The sequence below is a fragment of the Mirounga leonina genome, unplaced genomic scaffold (genome assembly GCF_011800145.1).
Source record: "Mirounga leonina isolate KUSES-001 unplaced genomic scaffold, KU_Mleo_1.0 Mir_114, whole genome shotgun sequence".
Lineage (NCBI taxonomy): Eukaryota > Metazoa > Chordata > Mammalia > Carnivora > Phocidae > Mirounga > Mirounga leonina.
The window spans coordinates 14,537,157-14,556,266 of NW_023270265.1; the positions used below are offsets into that span (position 1 = coordinate 14,537,157).

Here is a 19,110-nt window from a genome sequence, read left to right on the forward strand (position 1 = left end):
TCCTCATCAGCATCTGTATTATTTCCTAGGGTTGCCTAAGAAGATACTGTAGATTTGCTCACAGTTCTGGAGGCCAGAAGTCTGAGATCAAAGCAACCGTAGGACCGGGTTTTCTGAGACTCTCTGCTTGGCTTGTAGATGGCCATTTTCTCCCCGTGTCTTCTTCATGTGGTCTTCCTTCTCTGTTTAAATCTCCTCTTTTTAAAAGACACCAGTCATGCTGGATTAGAGCCCGCCCTTGTGACTTCATTTTACCTTACTTACCTCTTTAAAGACCTTATCCCCAAATAAGGTCACATCATGAGGCACTAGGGGTTAGGACTTTAACATATGAATTTGGGAGGTACACAATTCAGCCCATAATAGCATCCATCACTGAGCACTTCAGAGCCTGCTGACTCCCATCAGTCAGGGTTCCGGCATCTTCCACCAGCCTCCTACCTAGACCCCCTTTGTGATGTCACATCCCCCAGTGTATTCCTTAATACCTGCCATTCCTGTCTCTCTACCCTTCTGTCTCCCTCCCCCAACTTCCTCTTCCCTTCATCCTCCTGCACAGCCTTCTGGTCTCCCTTTAGGGCCCTGTGTGTTGGGCCCTTGTTTTCTTTCCCAGCTTCACTGTCTTTACTCTTCCCTTCAACTGAGCTCCCACCTCAGTTCTCTCTCAAGATCTCCCTCCTAATCGCAGCTTTCATCAACCTCAATAAGAAATGAGGGCATACCACAAAAAGAGCTTTGTAACATAACTCTCTTGAGTTGGCTGGGTCCTAATCCATTACAGATTACTCTTAAAATCAAAGCTAATTTCATTTGCAGGGACTAAGGAGTGCGATGTTAGAAGCTGGCGTTCTTCAAGCTTGTGGACCACAAATGTGGACAGGAAAGGCCCCCAAGGTCACTTCTAACCTGAGGTAACATGTGATTGAATGTTTCTTTTTCTTATTATAAAAGCCATACTTCCTCATCTAGAAAACTTTAAAAATAATGTGCATTACAGAGAAAACAAAATTTAACAATAATTATCAACTAGAGGTAATTACTTTGACATTTCATGACACTTAACATATGTTTATCTAGTGAATGGAGCATTGTCCATGTTATTTCCTAATTAGCCACATCTAATTCACAAGAAAGCTTTTGATATCCACCCTGTATCTCAGCCCTTTGTGTACCTCTTTTTTTTTTAATGATTTTTAGTTAATTCATTTGAGCTTTCAAGGTAACTATATTGTCTTTTCCCAAAGATGGAGAGATTATACTGTTCCTTATTTATAACATTTCTGTTTCATATTTTTATTGAATTTGTTGTAATTTCCAGAACAATATTAAATAAAAACTGTAATAGATGACATATTTTATCTGATTTCAATGGAAACACCTGTAGATTATTTTGCTACCTGGTTTGAGATACTTTATGTCATCTGAAGAAAATGTCTATTCTTAATTTTTAAAAATAATATAGGAGGGGCGTCTGGGTGGCTCAGTCCGTTAAGCATCTGACTCTTGATTTCGGCTCAGGTCATGATCTCAGAGCTGTGAGATGGAGCCCCATGGCAGGCTCCCTTCTGGGCGTGGAGCCTGCTTGAGATTCTCTCTCTCCCTCTGCCCCTCCCTGCCTCTAAGAAATAAAAAAAATTAATAATAATAGTAATATAGGAATAATTATTGTATTACATGTCTTTTTAGAGGGGAGGCATAAATCACAGACCATAAAATTCAGCTTTTGAAAGCATAAAACTCAGTGATTTATAGTAATTCTCAAAAGCTCTGTATCCATCACTGCTATCTGATTCTAGAATGCTTTCCTCACCCGAAGTAGAAACTCCATTCCCATGAGCAAGCACTTACTTCCTATACCTCTTCTTCCCCCAAATTCCTGGCAACCACTAATCTGTTTTTTGTCTCTGTAATAATGTGCCTGTTTGCACATTTCATACGAATAGAATCATGCATTATATAGTATATAGTATACATTATGTAGTATGTATTATTTTTCTGACTCCTTTTCCTTAGCATACTGTTGTCAAAGTTCATCCACACTATAGCATGAATCAGTACTTCATTCCTTTATATGGCTGCAAAATATGCCATTGTATGGATATTACCATTTTTTTTCTCCATTCATCATTTGATAGTCATGTAGGTAGTTTTTACTTTTTTGTATTAGGTATAGTGTTGCTATAATATTCATGTGCAAGCTTTTGTGTAGACTTAGGTTTTCAATTATCAGAATTGCTGGGTCATATGGTAACTGTATTTTTGACTTTTTGAGGAACTGTCAGAATGCTTTCTAAAGTGGCTGCACCATTTTACATTCCTACAGACTAATAATGTTAAGCATCTTTTCATGTGCTTATTGGTCAGTCCTATATCTTTATTGAGAAATATCTTTTAAATCTTTTGCTCATTTTTTAATTGGAATATTTGTATTTTATTGTTGACTTATAAGAGTTCTTTATATGTTTTGGGTACTAACCCTTTCAGATCTATGATGTGCAAGTATTCTCTCCCATTCTATGGATTGTTTCTCACTTTCTTGATAATGTCCCTTGAACACAAAAATTTTTAATTTTGATGAAGTCCAACTTATATTTTTCTGTTTGCTTGTACTTTTGGTGTCATATCTAAGAGACCACTGGCCTGATCCAACATCGTGGAGGTTTACACCTTTGTCTTCCTATAAGAGTTTTCTAGTTTTAATTGCTACATTTAGGTCTTTTTCATTTTAATTTTTACATATGGTGTGAGGTAGGGATCCAACTTCACTTTCTTCCATATAGATATCCAGTTGTCCCAACACTATTTGCTGAAAAGATTATTCTTTCCCCATTGAATTATCTTGGTGTCCTAGTTGAAAAAATTCCATTAGCTATTATTTTGTGTTTATAAGTGACATTGATATATTCACTTTTTTAGTGCTGTCTTTGTCAGGCATTGTTATCAGGTTTCCATAAGTGTCATATGAGTAGCATCTTTTTCCATGGTTTGGGAAAACAAAAGGTCTAAAGAGGTTCAATATCTAAAATATTTGAGGTCCCTTGCGTCCCCTGGAGGAGTTCTCCTTACCCGCCCTGATACGTATTTGGTGGCAGTCCCAGGTTTCTACAAAGTGATGAGTTTAAACCACAAAAGAATACTGAACTCAGCTGAGTTTAAGCTATATTTAAAGAACAAGTCACTATTGAAGAGCAATTTTATCCCTTCCTCCCCCATCCATGTAGCTTAAGTTATCCTCTACATTAAAAGTTTACTTACCCAAGGTTCCTGTCATCTTTCATTTATTCTGAACGCCCATCATTTCTCCCTGATCTCCAGCTGCTGCTACTTAATCTAAAGAAAATACAACCTGTGGAGTTGACATGTTTGCTTTTCTAAATACCTTGCATCTGTCTTTACATTAAAATTTTCTTCTCCGTGTGATGGTTACAGCAGAGGCTCTGAAACAACACTGCCTGGGTGTGAAGCTTGACTCCGCTATATACCAGCTGCACAGCCTTGGCCTGGTCGTAGCCTACTCACCTATCGAACTAATCATAGGACCCACCTCATTAGATTGTGAAGAGCATTACATGACTGAATATTTACATGGTATTTAGAATGATGCTTGACCCTTAGAATATCAAGGCTACTCTTGTCTTAAAGGCTGAAATTCCAGAGCTTAGATGCCATGCCTCATTTTGTTTCCCTTGCACACTGATTTCTGAATTGACATGTTTTCCTCACTAGTGCTCTACTATTTCTGGCTCAGCTGCCTCCCCTCCCCTTAGATTGTCCTTGGATTCTCCCTGCCTACTAAGCCCCCCTCAAACACCAGAGAGCTCTTCTAAGAAGAGCTTGACAAAGTTGGTCCATTGTCCCACCCCTTTTTCCTTTTGAAGCTCCTCCAGCTCCTTTCACAGTGAATTTAGAAAGTTTGTGAATCTGTGGCATCTTGAAAATGGTGATAAGATACCATCCCCAATGGGGCTGATGTCCCAGTCTAAGATGACTTCATGGCTTCCTGTTACACTGAGGCTAGCAGAGAAAATGCATCCCACATGAGGCTCACATAAGGCACCATGTCCTTAGCTAACCACATACATGTAGATGACTGCATTCCTCATCACATGTAATATGCTTCCAAGCTCCAGATCCTTCTAAATCCCCTCTGGATGTTTCTATCACAAGCTGAGCTTATTAAAAAATGGACTCATCCATATCCCAGAAAATCTTCTCCTTTGCTATTCCATTATCTGGAAAAGGCACTAATATTCACCAGCCACCCAGTTGAAAAACCTGGAAGTCATTCTAGACACCTTCCTCTCCCCACCCTCATCAAACGCTAGCCAAAATCTACCATTTCCGTCTCAAATACCTCTTGAACTCATCCTGCCTTCAATGCTTTAACTGCACTCCTCGTTGCCAGCGATGCTCTCTCTCATCTACTCTCAACCCTGCTCACCAGAGTAATCTTTTGCAAATGCAAACCTGACTTGCTTACAATTCCTTAAGAGCTCCTTGCAGGTTTTTTGGGGGGGCAGGTGGATTCAAGTTTTATAATTTTGTCTCCTAAGCCCTACCTGACCTAACTGTCCATCTGAGTGCAACAGAGAACACAAAGATGTTCTTGTCAAGGGCCCATTTCTTGATATCTATTCAGCATGCAGCCCTCTCTCACCTGCTTCACTGTTCTAGGATTTCCCCATTTTTCTTGCATTCTGTCTCCTTCTCTCTACTGATTCATTCTCATTAGCATGTGATCTTGCTCCCTCCCCTATCTTTGTCTTTTTTTAGTTTCCTTTTGTCCAGCTACAGCCATAGTTGCTTTCCCTTTTAAACAAAACTTGCCAGCAGCATTGTCTTATGCTTGTCCCCTGTGGTTGGCCTCATGGCCACTACTGGCCTGTGCCCATCTGGCCTCTGCCCCGCTCAGCCTGAGACTGCTCCCATCAGAGCCATCAGCAACCTCCATGTGCCAGATGAAAAGAAAAATGTCTTCTCAGCTCACTCCCACTCTCTCCCACATTTAACACTGCACATCCCTCCTCGAAATAATCCTAGTTTTGTTGGCCTTGAAGAAAATTCCCAAGAAAGCAGCCCCTACCCCATTTCTCCTTCCTTCTCAGGCCACACTCTTTCAGTGTAACTCCACCCAGCTCCCTACTTAACCTCATCCACCCACTGTTGTGGTTTTAAATATGGTACCATCCATGTGCTGATAGCTTTCTAATTTGTTTCCAATCCAGACTTGTCTTCTGAGTTCTAAATCATAAACCACTTCCCACTCAACATTTCTACTTGGATGTGTCATTAGCATTTAGAATTGACCTTGTCCTAACTGACCTCCACCACCACCAGCCTCCCTCGGCACTTAGGTATGTACATCCACATGCAGACACTTGTCCTCATATACACACGTACACATACACTCACACACGCACATTCACGCACACACACAGCCAACCTTCCTCCAAAGTTTCCCATATCAGTTACTATACCACCACCTACCATTTGCTCCTGCTAGGAACCTGCGAGTCGACCTTGACAAGCTCATTTCCCCCACCCCCCACATCCACCCATCCCCAAGTCCTTTGGATCTATTCCCCAAATAGGTCTTGAATACATCCATTCACTCCCTCTTGGCTTGTGACAAGCCTTATGCAAGCCACATTGTCCCTTGTCTGGACTTCCGTAACAGCCTCTTAAGTCATCTCCCTACTTATTCTTCTTTTGCTACTGTACCAATCCATATTTCACATACAACCAAAATGAGTCTGAAACATGAATCTGATCCTGCTAGTGCTCTCTTTAAAACCATCTGCAAATAGAATGAGGCCTACACTAAGATAGCATGATTGCTGAAGTCCCCTTTGAAAAAGTAACAAAGCTGAAACCTCAGGGATGAGCAAGGGGTCAGCCAAAAGAGCGACAGAGAAGGATATGCACTCCACTTAGAGGAGAGAGTAAGTGCAAAAGCCCTGAGGTATGAAAGCTTGGAGCACAGTGAGTGAAGCAGTGAATGTTATGAAATGGTGATGGAGAAGTTAGCAAAGCCTGGGCCATAGAGGGCCTTGAAGGTTGTAAAACGAGTACTTCCATAGTTATTTCTAAATATGTATATATGGAGTCTATTTTTGCCCCCAGCCGTAAGCTCCACAGGGAACCATCCATGCATGTTCAGTTTGTTTCCCATGCCCAGTACAGTGTCTGGCATATAGCAGGTGCTAAACTTTATGGAGCATACGAGGGGAGAAATGTCTCCAGCATTCCAACCAGGCCAAATGGCTGGCAATTGCCCATATATCTTGTGCCATTCCCTCTTCTAAGATCCTCATTTTTGTCTAGCTCAGTGATTGTCAACCAAACAGCAATTTTGCCTCCGGGGAGCGTTTGTTAATATCTAGGACATTTGTGATTGTCACAGTTGTAGAGAAGGGGATGCCACTGGCATCTGGTGGGTGGAGGCCAGGGATGCTGCCAAACATCCTCCAATGGAAAGGACAGCCCTCCCTGACACAAAGATAATTATTCAGCCTAAAATGTCAACAGGACTGAGAGTGAGAAGCCCTGGTCCTACTTGTCCTCCAAGCCTTTGTGAACATCACCTCTTTTGGAAACTCGTCCTTCCTCATCAAGCACTGTGAGTTTGGGGGCCCTCCGCTGAGCTCCCCAAACCTCTTTTATGTTGATTCATCCCTTTGCCTTGCAATTGCCTCTTCCATCCGCCTCTCACTGGAAAGCTGGGCTATCTGTTTCATCAGCCTAACACAGTGAGCCATCCATGTATTTTCTTGAACGAATGCAGCCCCCTGAGCTGGGGACAGATAGCAGGGTGCAAATGAATTTTGTAACAACATTTTAAAGCATGTAGTTGACCTGTGCACTCATAGGTAGCAAGACTTACCCAGACCCCAGCTCCACCTCTGGGAACCTACCTGTTTCCCGGTGTCTGTGCTGGGGTGTAACCTACAGAAATGGCAATTTCCTGTAGCTCCAACCTAATAGCATGGTTCACTCCTTCTGACAAGGCCTTACATTTTGAGTCACTCAAGTTTAATCCCACTAAAATAAAACCTAGAACTAGGGCATATGGCGGGTTCCTAACAATGAACAATATAGGGCTGACGCTTCATTTGCAGTTGGCTCTCCTTTGAGTCACGACCTGCTTGATCTACCAACAAAAATAGAAATCCCTGCGGCCACAGGCCTGTGGGCTTCAGATCTCGTGCCCATGGTCAGAAACACTTAAAGCCCTCCTCTTTGGATTCAGGTTTTGAAATGGACTCTGGTTGAAAATGCTGTGCCCTTTGGAAGGCTTCTTCCCCTTGCCTTGTCACGGCCCTCGCAGCTCTAGCTCCTGCGGGCTTTCTTCCCCCGGCCCCTGTAGTGCTGGTCCTGCTGGCTGGGGAAGGAGCAACTGAGGTGCCGGAGGTAAGGCCAGGGCTGGGCACATCCCCTCCAGCTCACTGCTTCTGCTGCGGCGAGGGAAGCACCCTGGCGTGCCGCCTTGAACTTTCACTGCCTTCGGAAGGGCGCTGCTCCTCCTCCTGCAGCTCTAGCTCCTGCACTTGGCCCCGGGCCCGCCTTCTCTCCAGCATCTCCTCAAAAAAGATCTGGCAGCTGAAGCCCTCTTGGATGCCATACTGGGCGTGCTTGAGCAGAGCCTCCAACGTGGGGAAGACCCGGCAGCAGGCCACGCAGCGCAGCCCGGAGTTCGTGGTGACCAGCCAGTCCGGGGTGTCCCGCAGCTCCTGCAGGCAGCACTCGAGGGGCCCTAGCAGCTCCGCGTCGTCCTGCTCCGGGCAGCAGGTGTTCTTGCTGGCTTCCAGTTCCCAGCGCAGGTCGGTGTTGGAAGCCATCTCGAAGGAGGAGCCTTTCCTCCTCTGCCTCTTGACGAACGCGGCTTGGTGAAGGCGGGGCTTCCTGCTGACCGGCTCGAAGCCCGTCTCGGTCTCCCAGGCCACGGCCACGCCCCGCACCGTCTGCACGTGGGTGTAGAAGGCGCACGCGCTCTGCTGGGCGGCGGCCTCCTCGTCGCACGGGCAGGAGGGGCAGGACTGGTACTGGGAGTAGGACTGGTACTCGGAGGCGGACTGGGCTGACGGCGAGCTGCTCCAGCTCAGCATCGCCCGAGCCCTGCCGGCCAAGTAGACGTCCTCCTCGTGGGGAACGGCCGGCCCGGGCCGCGGAGACGGCTCCTCTCTCTCTACGGCCCCTGAGAAGTGCAAGGACATTTCATCAGTGCCCCCGCAGGGATCAGCACCGAAACCCACCTTCAGGACTCTGAAAGGGTGCGGGCTTCAAGGTCCCCGGGCAGGTGCCATCCACTCCTGTGGCTGTTTCCTTATAAGATGGGGATGACAGTGCTTACCTCGTGGGATAATGATGAGGATCAAACAATGTATGAATGTAATCGCCAAAAACTTGACGAAACCCAAAATGACCATCTGCTGGTGAATAGACAGATGATGGTACATCCATACCATGCAAGCCTATCCAGTGATAAAAAGGAATGATACCTGCAAAACATGGATGAATCTCTAATGCATATGCTAAATGAAAGCACCTAGGGTAGAAAGGCCATACAGTATAGGATTCCACCTGGATGACATTCTAGAAAAGGTAGAATTATAGGGAGAGAGGAGAGATCAAGGGTTACCAGGAGCTGCGGGGTGGGGGGGGGGCGGGGGGAGAGATGCGGGGAACTGATTTCCAATGGTCACAAGGGAACCTTTGGGGATGATGAAAATATTCCATATCATGATCGTGGTGGTGGTTACACAAATGCACACTTACTAAAATTCTTCAAATTGTACACTTAAAACTGATGATATTTCTGTATTTAAATTAACAGCTCAATAAAACCAATTTAAAAAGCCATGCATGGGACATGCTTTGGCCAGGCCTTCCAGCCCCGCCATCCCCTTTGCCTTTGTAATGTGTCTCCATCTTACGCAGGGAGCATCTCGCCCTCTCCTTGAACATTCACTGTATTCTGTCATCGTCTAAGTGCTTGCCACGTTTTAACTCCATTAATATTGAAAAAAAAAAACAAAACCCCAAGAAATTACATTGTTGTGATTCCCATTTGACAGATTAGGAAACTGAGGCACAAAGAGCTTAACTGACTGACAAACTGGTATTACCCTTAGGTGCTGTCCATGGTCACCTCATAGTGGTCTTCAAATTGATGTTCTAGATTAAATTTAATCCATTTATTATAAAGGACTTCTTCATATTATTCTGAAATCATAGGATTGACATGCCAATTCTGTTTCTCCAATGTACATTAAAATATATAATGATGGGGCGCCTGGGTGGCTCAGTTGGTTAAGCGACTGCCTTCAGCCCAGGTCATGATCCTGGAGTCCCGCATCGGGCTCCCTGCACAGCAGAGAGTCTGCTTCTCCCTCTGACACTCCCCCCTCTCATGTGCTCTCTCTCTCTCTCATTCTCTCTCTTTCAAATAAATAAATAAATAATCTTTAAAAATATATATATACATAATGATGAATGTCTTACAGTTTCATCCTCATACCTTCTGAAATTACCTCATGTACTCACAATGGCCTCAGGCATACCCATCATCCATCTTTATGGCCAATACAACATTTTGGTAACAGCACCGAGGGGTGACCCCGTGCCCACTCCTCACCCTCCAGGACCTCCCTCCCAAGGAACACACCTGGCAGCACCTTCCCGCCCTTTCTTCTGACCTACCTGACCAGCATACTTCCACCCTCTCTTCTGTGGACTCCGGGCTGGCCAAGCTGAGGCTGGCCCCATCTGTGGGTGACTGTTCTCCCCTATAGTCTGTGAAGTGGCGTTTCATGATTGGACACCAGCACCAGGGCACTCAGTGCTCCAGCTGTTCGGTGAGAGTTGGCTTGGGCTCTGCTGAAGCCCTCCACTGGCCCCAGCCCGAGTGGCTGCTGGGCTCCCTGTGGTCGCTAGGATCCTGGCTTTATTCTGTGACCTCATCAATGACACTGGCCTGTTCTGTGACCCAGGGCAAGGACTGAGACCCAGCCTGGAGACCGGGAGAGGCTTCCCATCAGGATCTCATTTCCGCGTGGGGACCTTTCCTGCCTTGTTTATTGGCAGGGACACAAACACAAAACACAAACACACACACATATAAACACTTGTACACACAGAGAGACACAAACACCTAAACAGACCCACAAAGACGCTTACACACATATAAGCACACGCATCCTCACACTGACAATCACTCAGACGCACGTACACTCCAACATACATAAACACACACATTTAAACACACAAACGCATACATACCCATTCATACACATACAAACTAACACACACATACACCCAGATTCACACACATATTCACCTAACAACACACATATGTTCACACGTGCATATGCACTAATTCACACCACATTCACTTAACTACACACATGTTCACATACACACTGTCATCGCCCAACATCAGAATGGGCCGACCTCATCCTGAGGAAATAGCAGATGACTGAGAATCTTACCTCCTCTTCAGTTTCCCACCCCTGCCTCATTTAGACCTCTTGGCCCTCCATGGCCTAGGTCCCCAGGCACCAGGGACACCCCACCTCAGAGCCTTTGCAGGTGCCCTTCTACCCGGCACAGCTCCTCTAGGTTGTGGTGCCTCACTCTCTCAGGCCGGTCTGCTGAAACAGCAGCTGTCCGCCCTCCATCTCTCCCCCTTACCCTGCTTTAGTTTTTGCCTTCAGCACTTTCATATATTTGCACATATGCATAATGGGTTTATCTGTATTCATCTCTGTTCTTAAAGGTAAGCTCCATGAGGAAGAGAGTCCATTCAATTTTCCTCTATCACATCCCTAGCATCCAGAATAATGTTTGACACATGAACGAGCTTTCTAGAAATAATCGTCAAATCAATGAATAACCAAACAATACGCCGGAGCTGCTGATGGTATTTGTCAAGGGAGTGCTGACCTAGCAGAGCTGCCTTCTCTCCGCATCTCGATTCTCTGCTGCCCCGAGGCAGGATGGTTCTCACCCCATGACTCTGGGTCCCCTCCATTCTCCACCTGTGCAAACCCCAGTCCAGATACAGTCACTCTGGGGCACGCCTTCCCATCTGCCACCTCTCTGCTCCTGGAGGTCCTCATGTTGGAACATACTTCCTTCAAAATATTTCTCTCCATTTCCCTCCCACCTCTGCTCAGTGTCACTAGCTCTATTCCTCAGCATCCCCAAATCTAAACAGCTCAAAAAAGTAATGGATTGGAAATAATCCCTATATCCCAAAAGTAACCCAAACACCACCCACACAGCCCGCACCTAGGAAAGGCCACTGCGTGAAGGAGAACAGCACAGAGTTTTATGGAGTGATGAGAAGTCACACTTGCACCTACAAAGAGACAATGTTCCCTGGTAGAAAGAGGAAATACTGTAATTGTGCTCTCTCTTACCAAATAAATCCAGAGGCTCGCCTTATAAAAATAAGGGGGTACCAGCACAAAAAAATAAGTAGATCAATGGAAGATAAAAATAGTCCAGAACAAGATCACATTATATATTTGAGTTTTCCTAAGATTTTATTTATTTATTAAAGAGTGAGAGAGCGAGCATGCGTGAGCAGGGGGAGGGACAGAGGGAGAGGGAGAGAGAGAATCTCCAGCAGACTCTCCCCGCTGAGCTTGGAGCTCAACTCGGGGCTCGATCCCATGACCCTGAGATCGTGACTTGAGCCGAAATCAAGAGTGGGACTCTTAACCAACTGGGCCACCCAAGAGCCCCTATATATTTGAATTTTAAGAGATAAAGCAAAAAACAAAAGCCAGGGAGGAAAAGAAGACTCAGTCAATAAGTGATGCTGAAAATTTTTACTTGCTATTTTTTTTTTAAACCACCATCGGTCTCACCCCATACAAAACAACTAGGAATCTTTTCATATGGTGCTAGGGTTGTGTTTTAATTAAAAGTGTGTAGAAAGAAAATATAAGTTAACACCCTAATTATAGGGTAGTTTTTCTGAACTTAAATGATATCAATCATCACAAGCATCGGGAATCCTTGTCATCTTTTTTTATCTTCATTGCTTAAAAAGACCTCATTGTTTCAATTTGCATTTCTCTGCTTTTTAGTGAAACTGCAATGAACAGCTCAGTGAAGGAAATGAACAAGCAATTCCCAGGAGAAAGAATGCAGATGGCTGAGAAACAGATGAGATGTTCAGCCCAACTCAACCTAACTATAATGAGGAAACTACAAATTAAAAACACATGATGTGCAGTGTATTGCGTTTGCCCCTAAGACAGGCAAGAATGAAAAAGACTGACAGTTCTCTGGGATAGTGAGGGTGTAAGGAAGTGAACACTCTTAAACTCTCCTGCTAACTGTGTACCTGCCTTTCTCCAAGGAAACTGGATAGCATCCATTGCAATTAAAAATGGCGTGTTCTTTCACTCAGCCTTTTTCTCATCCATCTCTTTCCTGGGAAACGTTCACATTTTGTGCTATGTGCTTGAAATAATAACTAGAGAAATATTTATTGCAGTATTATTTATAAGAGAAAAACAAGGAAACATTTCAAAGATCCATCAAAAGAAAAAAAAATAGTTACATAAATTACACCATAACCAAACTGTGGAATACTATACTACAATAAAAAAGAGAGCTCTACATGTGCTAATAAGTGAATTCATGTGAAGTGCAGAAAACAAAATGCAAGAGAATTCCACTTACGTGAAAATTAAACATGCCACCCCCTCCCACAAAAGCCCCAAACCAAGTCTTTGTTATCTATGCATGCAAAGGCGTAGAGGACATCTGAAGATAATCACATGCCCCTGGGAATGGTGGTGACCTTGGGAAGAGGAAGAGAGATTAGATGGGGCTGTAGGAGATTATATTTCCCAGAGAAGGCCACTCCTCTGGTGTATCTCCCATCCCACGTGCTCTTCTTACCACATGAAGTCAACACTGCTCCATGGAGAAAGGGGCTCCCTCTTCCGGAAGGAGGGTGGACTTTGTAGCCACCCCCACCACTAGGAGGCAGGGAGCGATGCTTCCAGACTTTCAAGGCTGGATCATAAAAGACAATAGGAATTCCTCTTGGTTCTCTCTCTCGGTCTCTCTGTTTCTCTTTCTACTTTCCTTTGGACTCAGCCACCATGTTGTGAGGAAGCCCAGGCCACATGGAGGTGTTCCAGCCAACCGCCCTGACAAAGGTGCCATCCAACTAGCAATGTGCGAGTGATTGAACCTTCGGATGATTCTGCCATCTAGCCTTTGAAATTTTCCAGCTGGGTCCCCACACATCTCAGAGCAGATGCTAGCCATCCCCTCCGAATCCAGCCATCAGCCCTGCCTAAATTCCTGACCCTCAGAAATGGTGAGCATAGTAAAAGATCCATCTTCTACAAGGTTTGGGGGCAATATGTTATGGGGCCATCATAATTCAACAGACTTTGATTTTTACCTGTAATGTTTAAATATGTTCTAGTTCCAACAGCTCATTGACCAGCATCTATAGGGTAATGTACTGTCCTGGTGGAGCACTATGGTTCTCCAAAGACAACTTGGGAGTCTGTCTCCCACCACCCATCATTCATTCTAGTCTTTGTTTACTCCCAGGATTCACATACAACAGTTTCAGAGTAGTTAACCTGTACCCCTCTGGGAAACTACTTTCCTAACTACATTACAGTGTTTATATAGTTGCTTTTCTCTTTAGCCTTAGTTTTTCTACTCAAAACACTGTTTTCCAGAGTCACATCAGTCAGCTCCTTTATTCCCCCAGAATTTACATATGTTCTTTTTAATCTTCTCAATGATCCTGCCAGAGAGGCATTATTAACCCTACTATCTAGAGGGAGGTTGCCGCTCAGAAGGGTTAGGTGAGGCACGGTCCGAGCGGGAGGGATGAGCTGGAGGCTGGGCTGCTTCGCCATGTCGGGCCACTTCCTAGCGGGTGGCTTAGAGCAAAGCCCCGCTAAAAGGTGTGCAAATGGCCTTCACCCCCGCATGGCCTCTGGGTTGCTTCTGTCCACGGAAAGGCCTTCTTTCCCAGCCCCTCCCCTTGCTCCATGCAGATATTTAGCTCAGTAAGGCCACCCATACAGGATTCCTGCCCTCCCCCAGGGAAAAGAAGGGAAGAATGGTTAAGGCCCAGGCCCGCCCAGCCCACTGTGTCCCAGGCCCTGAAGTTTTCCAGCTGGTTCTCCAGCCCTGCCAAGAACTTCCGTGCTCCACGGCCAGAGCCAGCAGGGATGGTGCACAAAACCCCAAAAGGACCAACACAGCATTTTCTTGGAGCTCTGAGTCCTGGCCAACTCATTTCACACATTGCATGTCAGCCTTAAACCTCATCAAGAAGGCCCAGAGTGTTTTCCAGTCTTAACTTTTCTTCCAAGACCTACTCTTCCCAGCCTCTGTTTTTCTCAGCCGGCAAGGGGCTGACAGGAAGCCGACCAGCCACAGGCAGGGCAGGAAGCAGAGACGCCACTTTTCCTCTCCCTTCCCTTCCAATCCAGAGGTTGGCTTGTGCCACAATCTGCATGACAGGGACAGTCAGGTCATTCACCCCAGAGCCTGTGAGTGTCCAGAAACTGCTTGTCCGCCTGGCCAGAGAGCTTGACCTTGTGGGGGGAGCGGGGCATCAGTCATGACTTTTCTGTGGCCCTGATGCTACAGAAAATGTTTTCAGTAGGCAATGCTCTTCTCTTCAGGCTAGAAAATAGGGCCCCTCGAGGCAGCACCCACCACCTTGCCACTGCCCCGAAAAGAACTCCTCTGATCAGACCTAACACCCGAGGGAGGGAGAAAAGCAGGGAGCCACCTGAGTCACTGCCGGCCAGGTGCAGGGTGGGCTCCCGAGCGGGGAGTTTCTCCTGGGGAAGGTCAATCACCAGGATTTATTGATGACCTCCGCCCTGTGCCAACGCTGCAGAGAAAGTGCCAGAAGGTATCTGACCCTTTGAGGATTCGAGTAAGGAAGTATTCTCTTTTGAGTTCATTTTCTGTTGCTTCTTATAACTATTTAAAAAGAAGTGAGTCAGTGGACCACGTAAGGAAAAACTCAGCCACAGAGAAATGTAATATGAAGAACTCTTCCTCAGGCTCCCCAGGCAAGTGGGGAAGGGAGTTTTGATTATTTTTTTCCCCCTTCAGCCTTAATGACAAACTGCTCCTTCTCCACGGTTTGTTTGGAGCTGTCTCAGGGTTTTGACCTTAACCACAGGGCACCCACACAAATAGCCTAGGCTTTCTCTGTCATCAGAGAGCAGGGAGGGGGACACACTCCAGGCTGGGCCCTCGGGCATGTCCATGGATGTGCTCCAGGCCCCAGAGCCCTGCCTCCCTCCCGCCTAGCTCTGGCTCTGTGGGATCTCAAATGTTCAACAAGATATCTCAATGCAGAAGTGTCTTCTTCCAACATATGCTTCCTTGGAAGGGTGATTTCAGCTAGTAGGAAGAACAGCCCTGCTGGAGGCCATGTACATGATGACCCAGGAGCTCCAGGGTCCTGGCAGCTGGCCACTCCCCATGCATGTTCTTAGACAGCCACGCTGGGAGCTCTGTGGAAAGGGCTGGGTCTTCCCTCTCTCTTTGTCCAAAATCTGCTGGCCATAGGCCACCCTGGACACAGCTCTCAGGCCACCAGTGGCTAACTCCTACTGAATGAAGCTTCCGGAAGCACAGTTCCAACTTGGAAGGTGAGATCCCAGGACCCCAAAGGCCAACAGCAAGTCACCATGATTTCTAAGTGTGCTGGACTTACTCCCATGCAGCCTTCAGCTCACATCCAAGGCATTTGCAGTCCCCACTGGCAAGCAGCATATATGCTCACAGATAACTGGGATGCTTTATTTCCATCCCCACAATTAGAAGGACTTTGCAGACCCTCATCTTCAGACTGGCTTCTTCCCCTCCAGTCCTTCAGAGAAAGTATCTCTTCTATGAGATGATACAGTTGCCTAATGGATGGGAAAGGTGTCCCAGGAGAGTCCAGCCACTGTCCCTTCCCCAGGACACCACCCAAAGCCCTGTATTTGATCCCAAACCCTCCAGGAATGATTTCTGGGAAGGCCAAGTTGGGCTACGTGGAAGTCCTACGGGAAATTTCCCCAGAAAGGAAACTGAGGCTAAGACTTAGGGACCCGAATATGAGGCAGTGTGTTCAACCACACCAGTCGGCTACAAGCTGGACCCCTTCGGGGCAGTGAGACTGGCTCCAGCCCCCCTCCACTTCAGGGTGGGGGGCTTTTAGTTTCACTTTTCTTGCTCTTCCTTGGTTAGATTTATTCCTAAATATTTTATTCTTTTTGATGTTATGTAAATGCAACTATTTTCTTAGTATCTTTTTCAGATTGTTCCTTACTACTATACAGAAATACAACTTTTTAAATTCAACTTTGCTGGGCGCCTGGGTGGCTCAGTTGGTTAAGCAACTGCCTTCAGCTCAGGTCATGATCCTGGAGTCCCTGGATCAAGTCCTGCATCGGGCTCCCTGCTCGGCTGGGAGCCTGCTTCTCCCTCTGACCCTCCCCCCTCTCATGTGCTCTCTGTCTCTCTCATTCTCTCTGTCTCAAATAAATAAATAAAATCTTTTAAAAAATAAATAAATAAATTCAACTTTGCTGATTTTTATTAATTTTAAGTATTTTGTGAACTCTTCAGGATTCTCTACACATAAGATCATGTCATCTGCAAATACACTTTTGCTTCTTCCCTTTCAGTCTAGATGCCTTTTATTGCTTTCTCTTTCCAAATCGCCCTGGTAAGAATTTCCATCTACACTGAATCAAAGTGCTGAATCCTTGTCTTGTTCTTTATCTTCAGGAAAGGCTGTCAGCCTTTTGCCATTAAGCATGTGGTTAGCTGTGGGGTTTTATAAATGGTCTTTTTCATGTTGAAGAAGTTTCCTTTGAATCCTAGTTTATTGAGTGCTTTTATCATGAAAGGATGTTGACTTTTGTCTAATGCTTTTTCTGCATCAATTGACATGATTCTATGGGGCATTTTCCCTTCATTCTATTAATGTGATGTGTTATCTTTCTGGACTTTCAAAATATTGAGCCACACTTTGCATTCCCGGGATCCCATCTGGCTTTGCTCACGTAGAAAGGTCTGGTTCTTAGGTCCCCCTTTGCTCCATGTGATCATCATTCTCAGGCTGGTGAAATGGGAGGAGCTCGCAGTCAGGGGAATTGGCTTCAGGGGGACAGACTGAGCTCCAGCACCCTCACAGTGCAAGGGGAATGGACAGATGGTGGCTGGAGACATGCACCTCACGTCTGACCCCCTGTCACCAGAACCAGCCAGCATCATGGGCACTGTGGGCACCCACTCCTGGGTGGGGGGAGAGAAGTCTTTCCAGTGTTAGTGAGAAGGATGTCAGCTTCGCTTGGTTCACTTCACAAGGAAAAGACAACTCTCCTCAGAAGCCATCCCAAGCTCCCCACCTCCACTGGCTGCCAGAAATTCAACAACTCTGGTAAAGATCAGAGGCGAACACATATGAATTATTTATTACTTATAGGAGAGGACTACAAGCATCTGCATATTATTTAAATTTTGATTTATAGTTTTAAAATAATCCCCCAAAACTTGAAGATAACCCACCGAATGTATTATGATTTCACTGGCTACAATGCATGATAGGCTATTACATAGCATAGATTCACAGGCTGTGGTACTTTACAGATGTTGAAATATCACTGTAGAGGCCAAAAAAATTTTGTTATATAGTGAAAGAGGTATGAGGACTCATATTTGAGCCACAAAGTATACACAAATGCAAGTGGGCTTATTAGAAAATTGCAGGTCGCAAACGTTAGTAATGTGATAAGGAGAGGCTCACTGTAGGACTCAACACCCAACCCACAACAAATTAAATTGATCACAATAAAGCCCAACTAAGATAATTAAAAGGCAAGAATAGCAGCAATTGAAAATTGATCTCTCAAGACCTCACTGATGAGGTTCTGGAAACAAAGCATGCTTCCCCCAAATTGCCGCTTTCTCTCTGCACGAGACAGATGCGGGGATGGGGGGAGGAGCTTGACTGCACTGCATGAGAGCTGGAGAGATGTCTTAGTGGGACCCCAAATCTCAGTCCTTGCAACACCTAACTAATGCTGGACGCGTCTATATATAAATGTCAAAACCAAAATAATTCAGATTGCCAGTGTGTCGCCCTCAGTCGAATGTACAAGATGAAGTCGGCATAACCACGCATTATTCCTGCATAAAGTTGAAAAAGTGACTTGTATTTTTAACGAGTTCATGGACAAGATGGGCATCCAATGATGTGCCAAGACCACCCAGTTCTGGCTAGCAAGAGCCAATCGTTAAATCTTTCAAGAACTTTTTGCAAGCAAGTTGTTAAATACAGTCCTTATCAAAATTAAATTCATGTAAACTGATGGTTAGATAAATTACATTAAACACAAAAGTAATAAATACTTAAAATTCATTAATTCCTAATTATTTTACTAAATTTTATGACACATTGGCAGCTTGTAGGAGGGCATGGAGGAAGTAGTTACTTGGTGGTAATTGGCAAAGGCTAAAATCAAGGCCTCGCCTCCTACACCGCCCCCCACCCCAGTCATCGAGTGGGTTGTTGATCATTTACCGTCGTACCACTGGGGGCTCCTGTTGGCAACTGGTGGAACCCACAGTTTGGGCTGTGAAGACAAACCCATTAGGCAACTTTCCCCCGATCACTCTAACTTTCCAGAACGTTCCACACTACAGGCTATATATTTTTTTAATTAATTGTTTATTGAAATATAGTTGACATAAAATATTTTCAGGTGTGCAACATAATGATTCAACAGTTATATACATTATACAATGCTCACCACAACCAGTGTAGTCTGTCACTATACAAAGTTACTACAATATTACTGACTATAGTCCCTATGCTGTATTTTTCATCCACATAACTTATTTATTTTGTAACTGGAAGTTTGTACCTCTTAATCCCTTTCAACTATTTCACCAATCCCCTGACTCCCTTCTCTTTGGAAACCACCCGTTTGTTCTCTGGTCTATAACAGCATTATTTACAATAACCAAGATATGAAAGCAACCCAAGTGTCCATTGATGGGTAAAGAAGATGTGGAATATATACAGTGGAATACTATGCA

At 45.2% G+C, this 19,110-nt stretch overlaps 1 protein-coding gene across 1 annotated transcript; it reads right to left on the reverse strand.

Moving 5' to 3' along the window:
• Nucleotides 1-6,994: 6,994 nt before the first annotated feature.
• Nucleotides 6,995-9,811, reverse strand: FAM170B (family with sequence similarity 170 member B). Its single transcript, XM_035020372.1, has 2 exons — nucleotides 9,700-9,811; nucleotides 6,995-8,194 (listed from the first exon to the last, which is right to left on the reverse strand). Exons 1-2 carry the CDS (start codon nucleotides 9,809-9,811, stop codon nucleotides 7,443-7,445), a joined length of 864 nt encoding a protein of 287 aa, XP_034876263.1. The 3' UTR covers nucleotides 6,995-7,442.
• Nucleotides 9,812-19,110: the final 9,299 nt, after the last annotated feature.

Excerpts from the sequence above, each read along its gene's own strand:
- FAM170B (XM_035020372.1), bottom strand. The coding sequence starts at position 9,811 with ATGAAACGCCACTTCACAGACTATAGGGGAGAACAGTCACCCACAGAT. Across the intron at positions 8,195-9,699 it reads GGTGGAAGTATGCTGGTCAG|GGGCCGTAGAGAGAGAGGAG; the intron begins GTAGGTCAGAAG and ends TGCACTTCTCAG.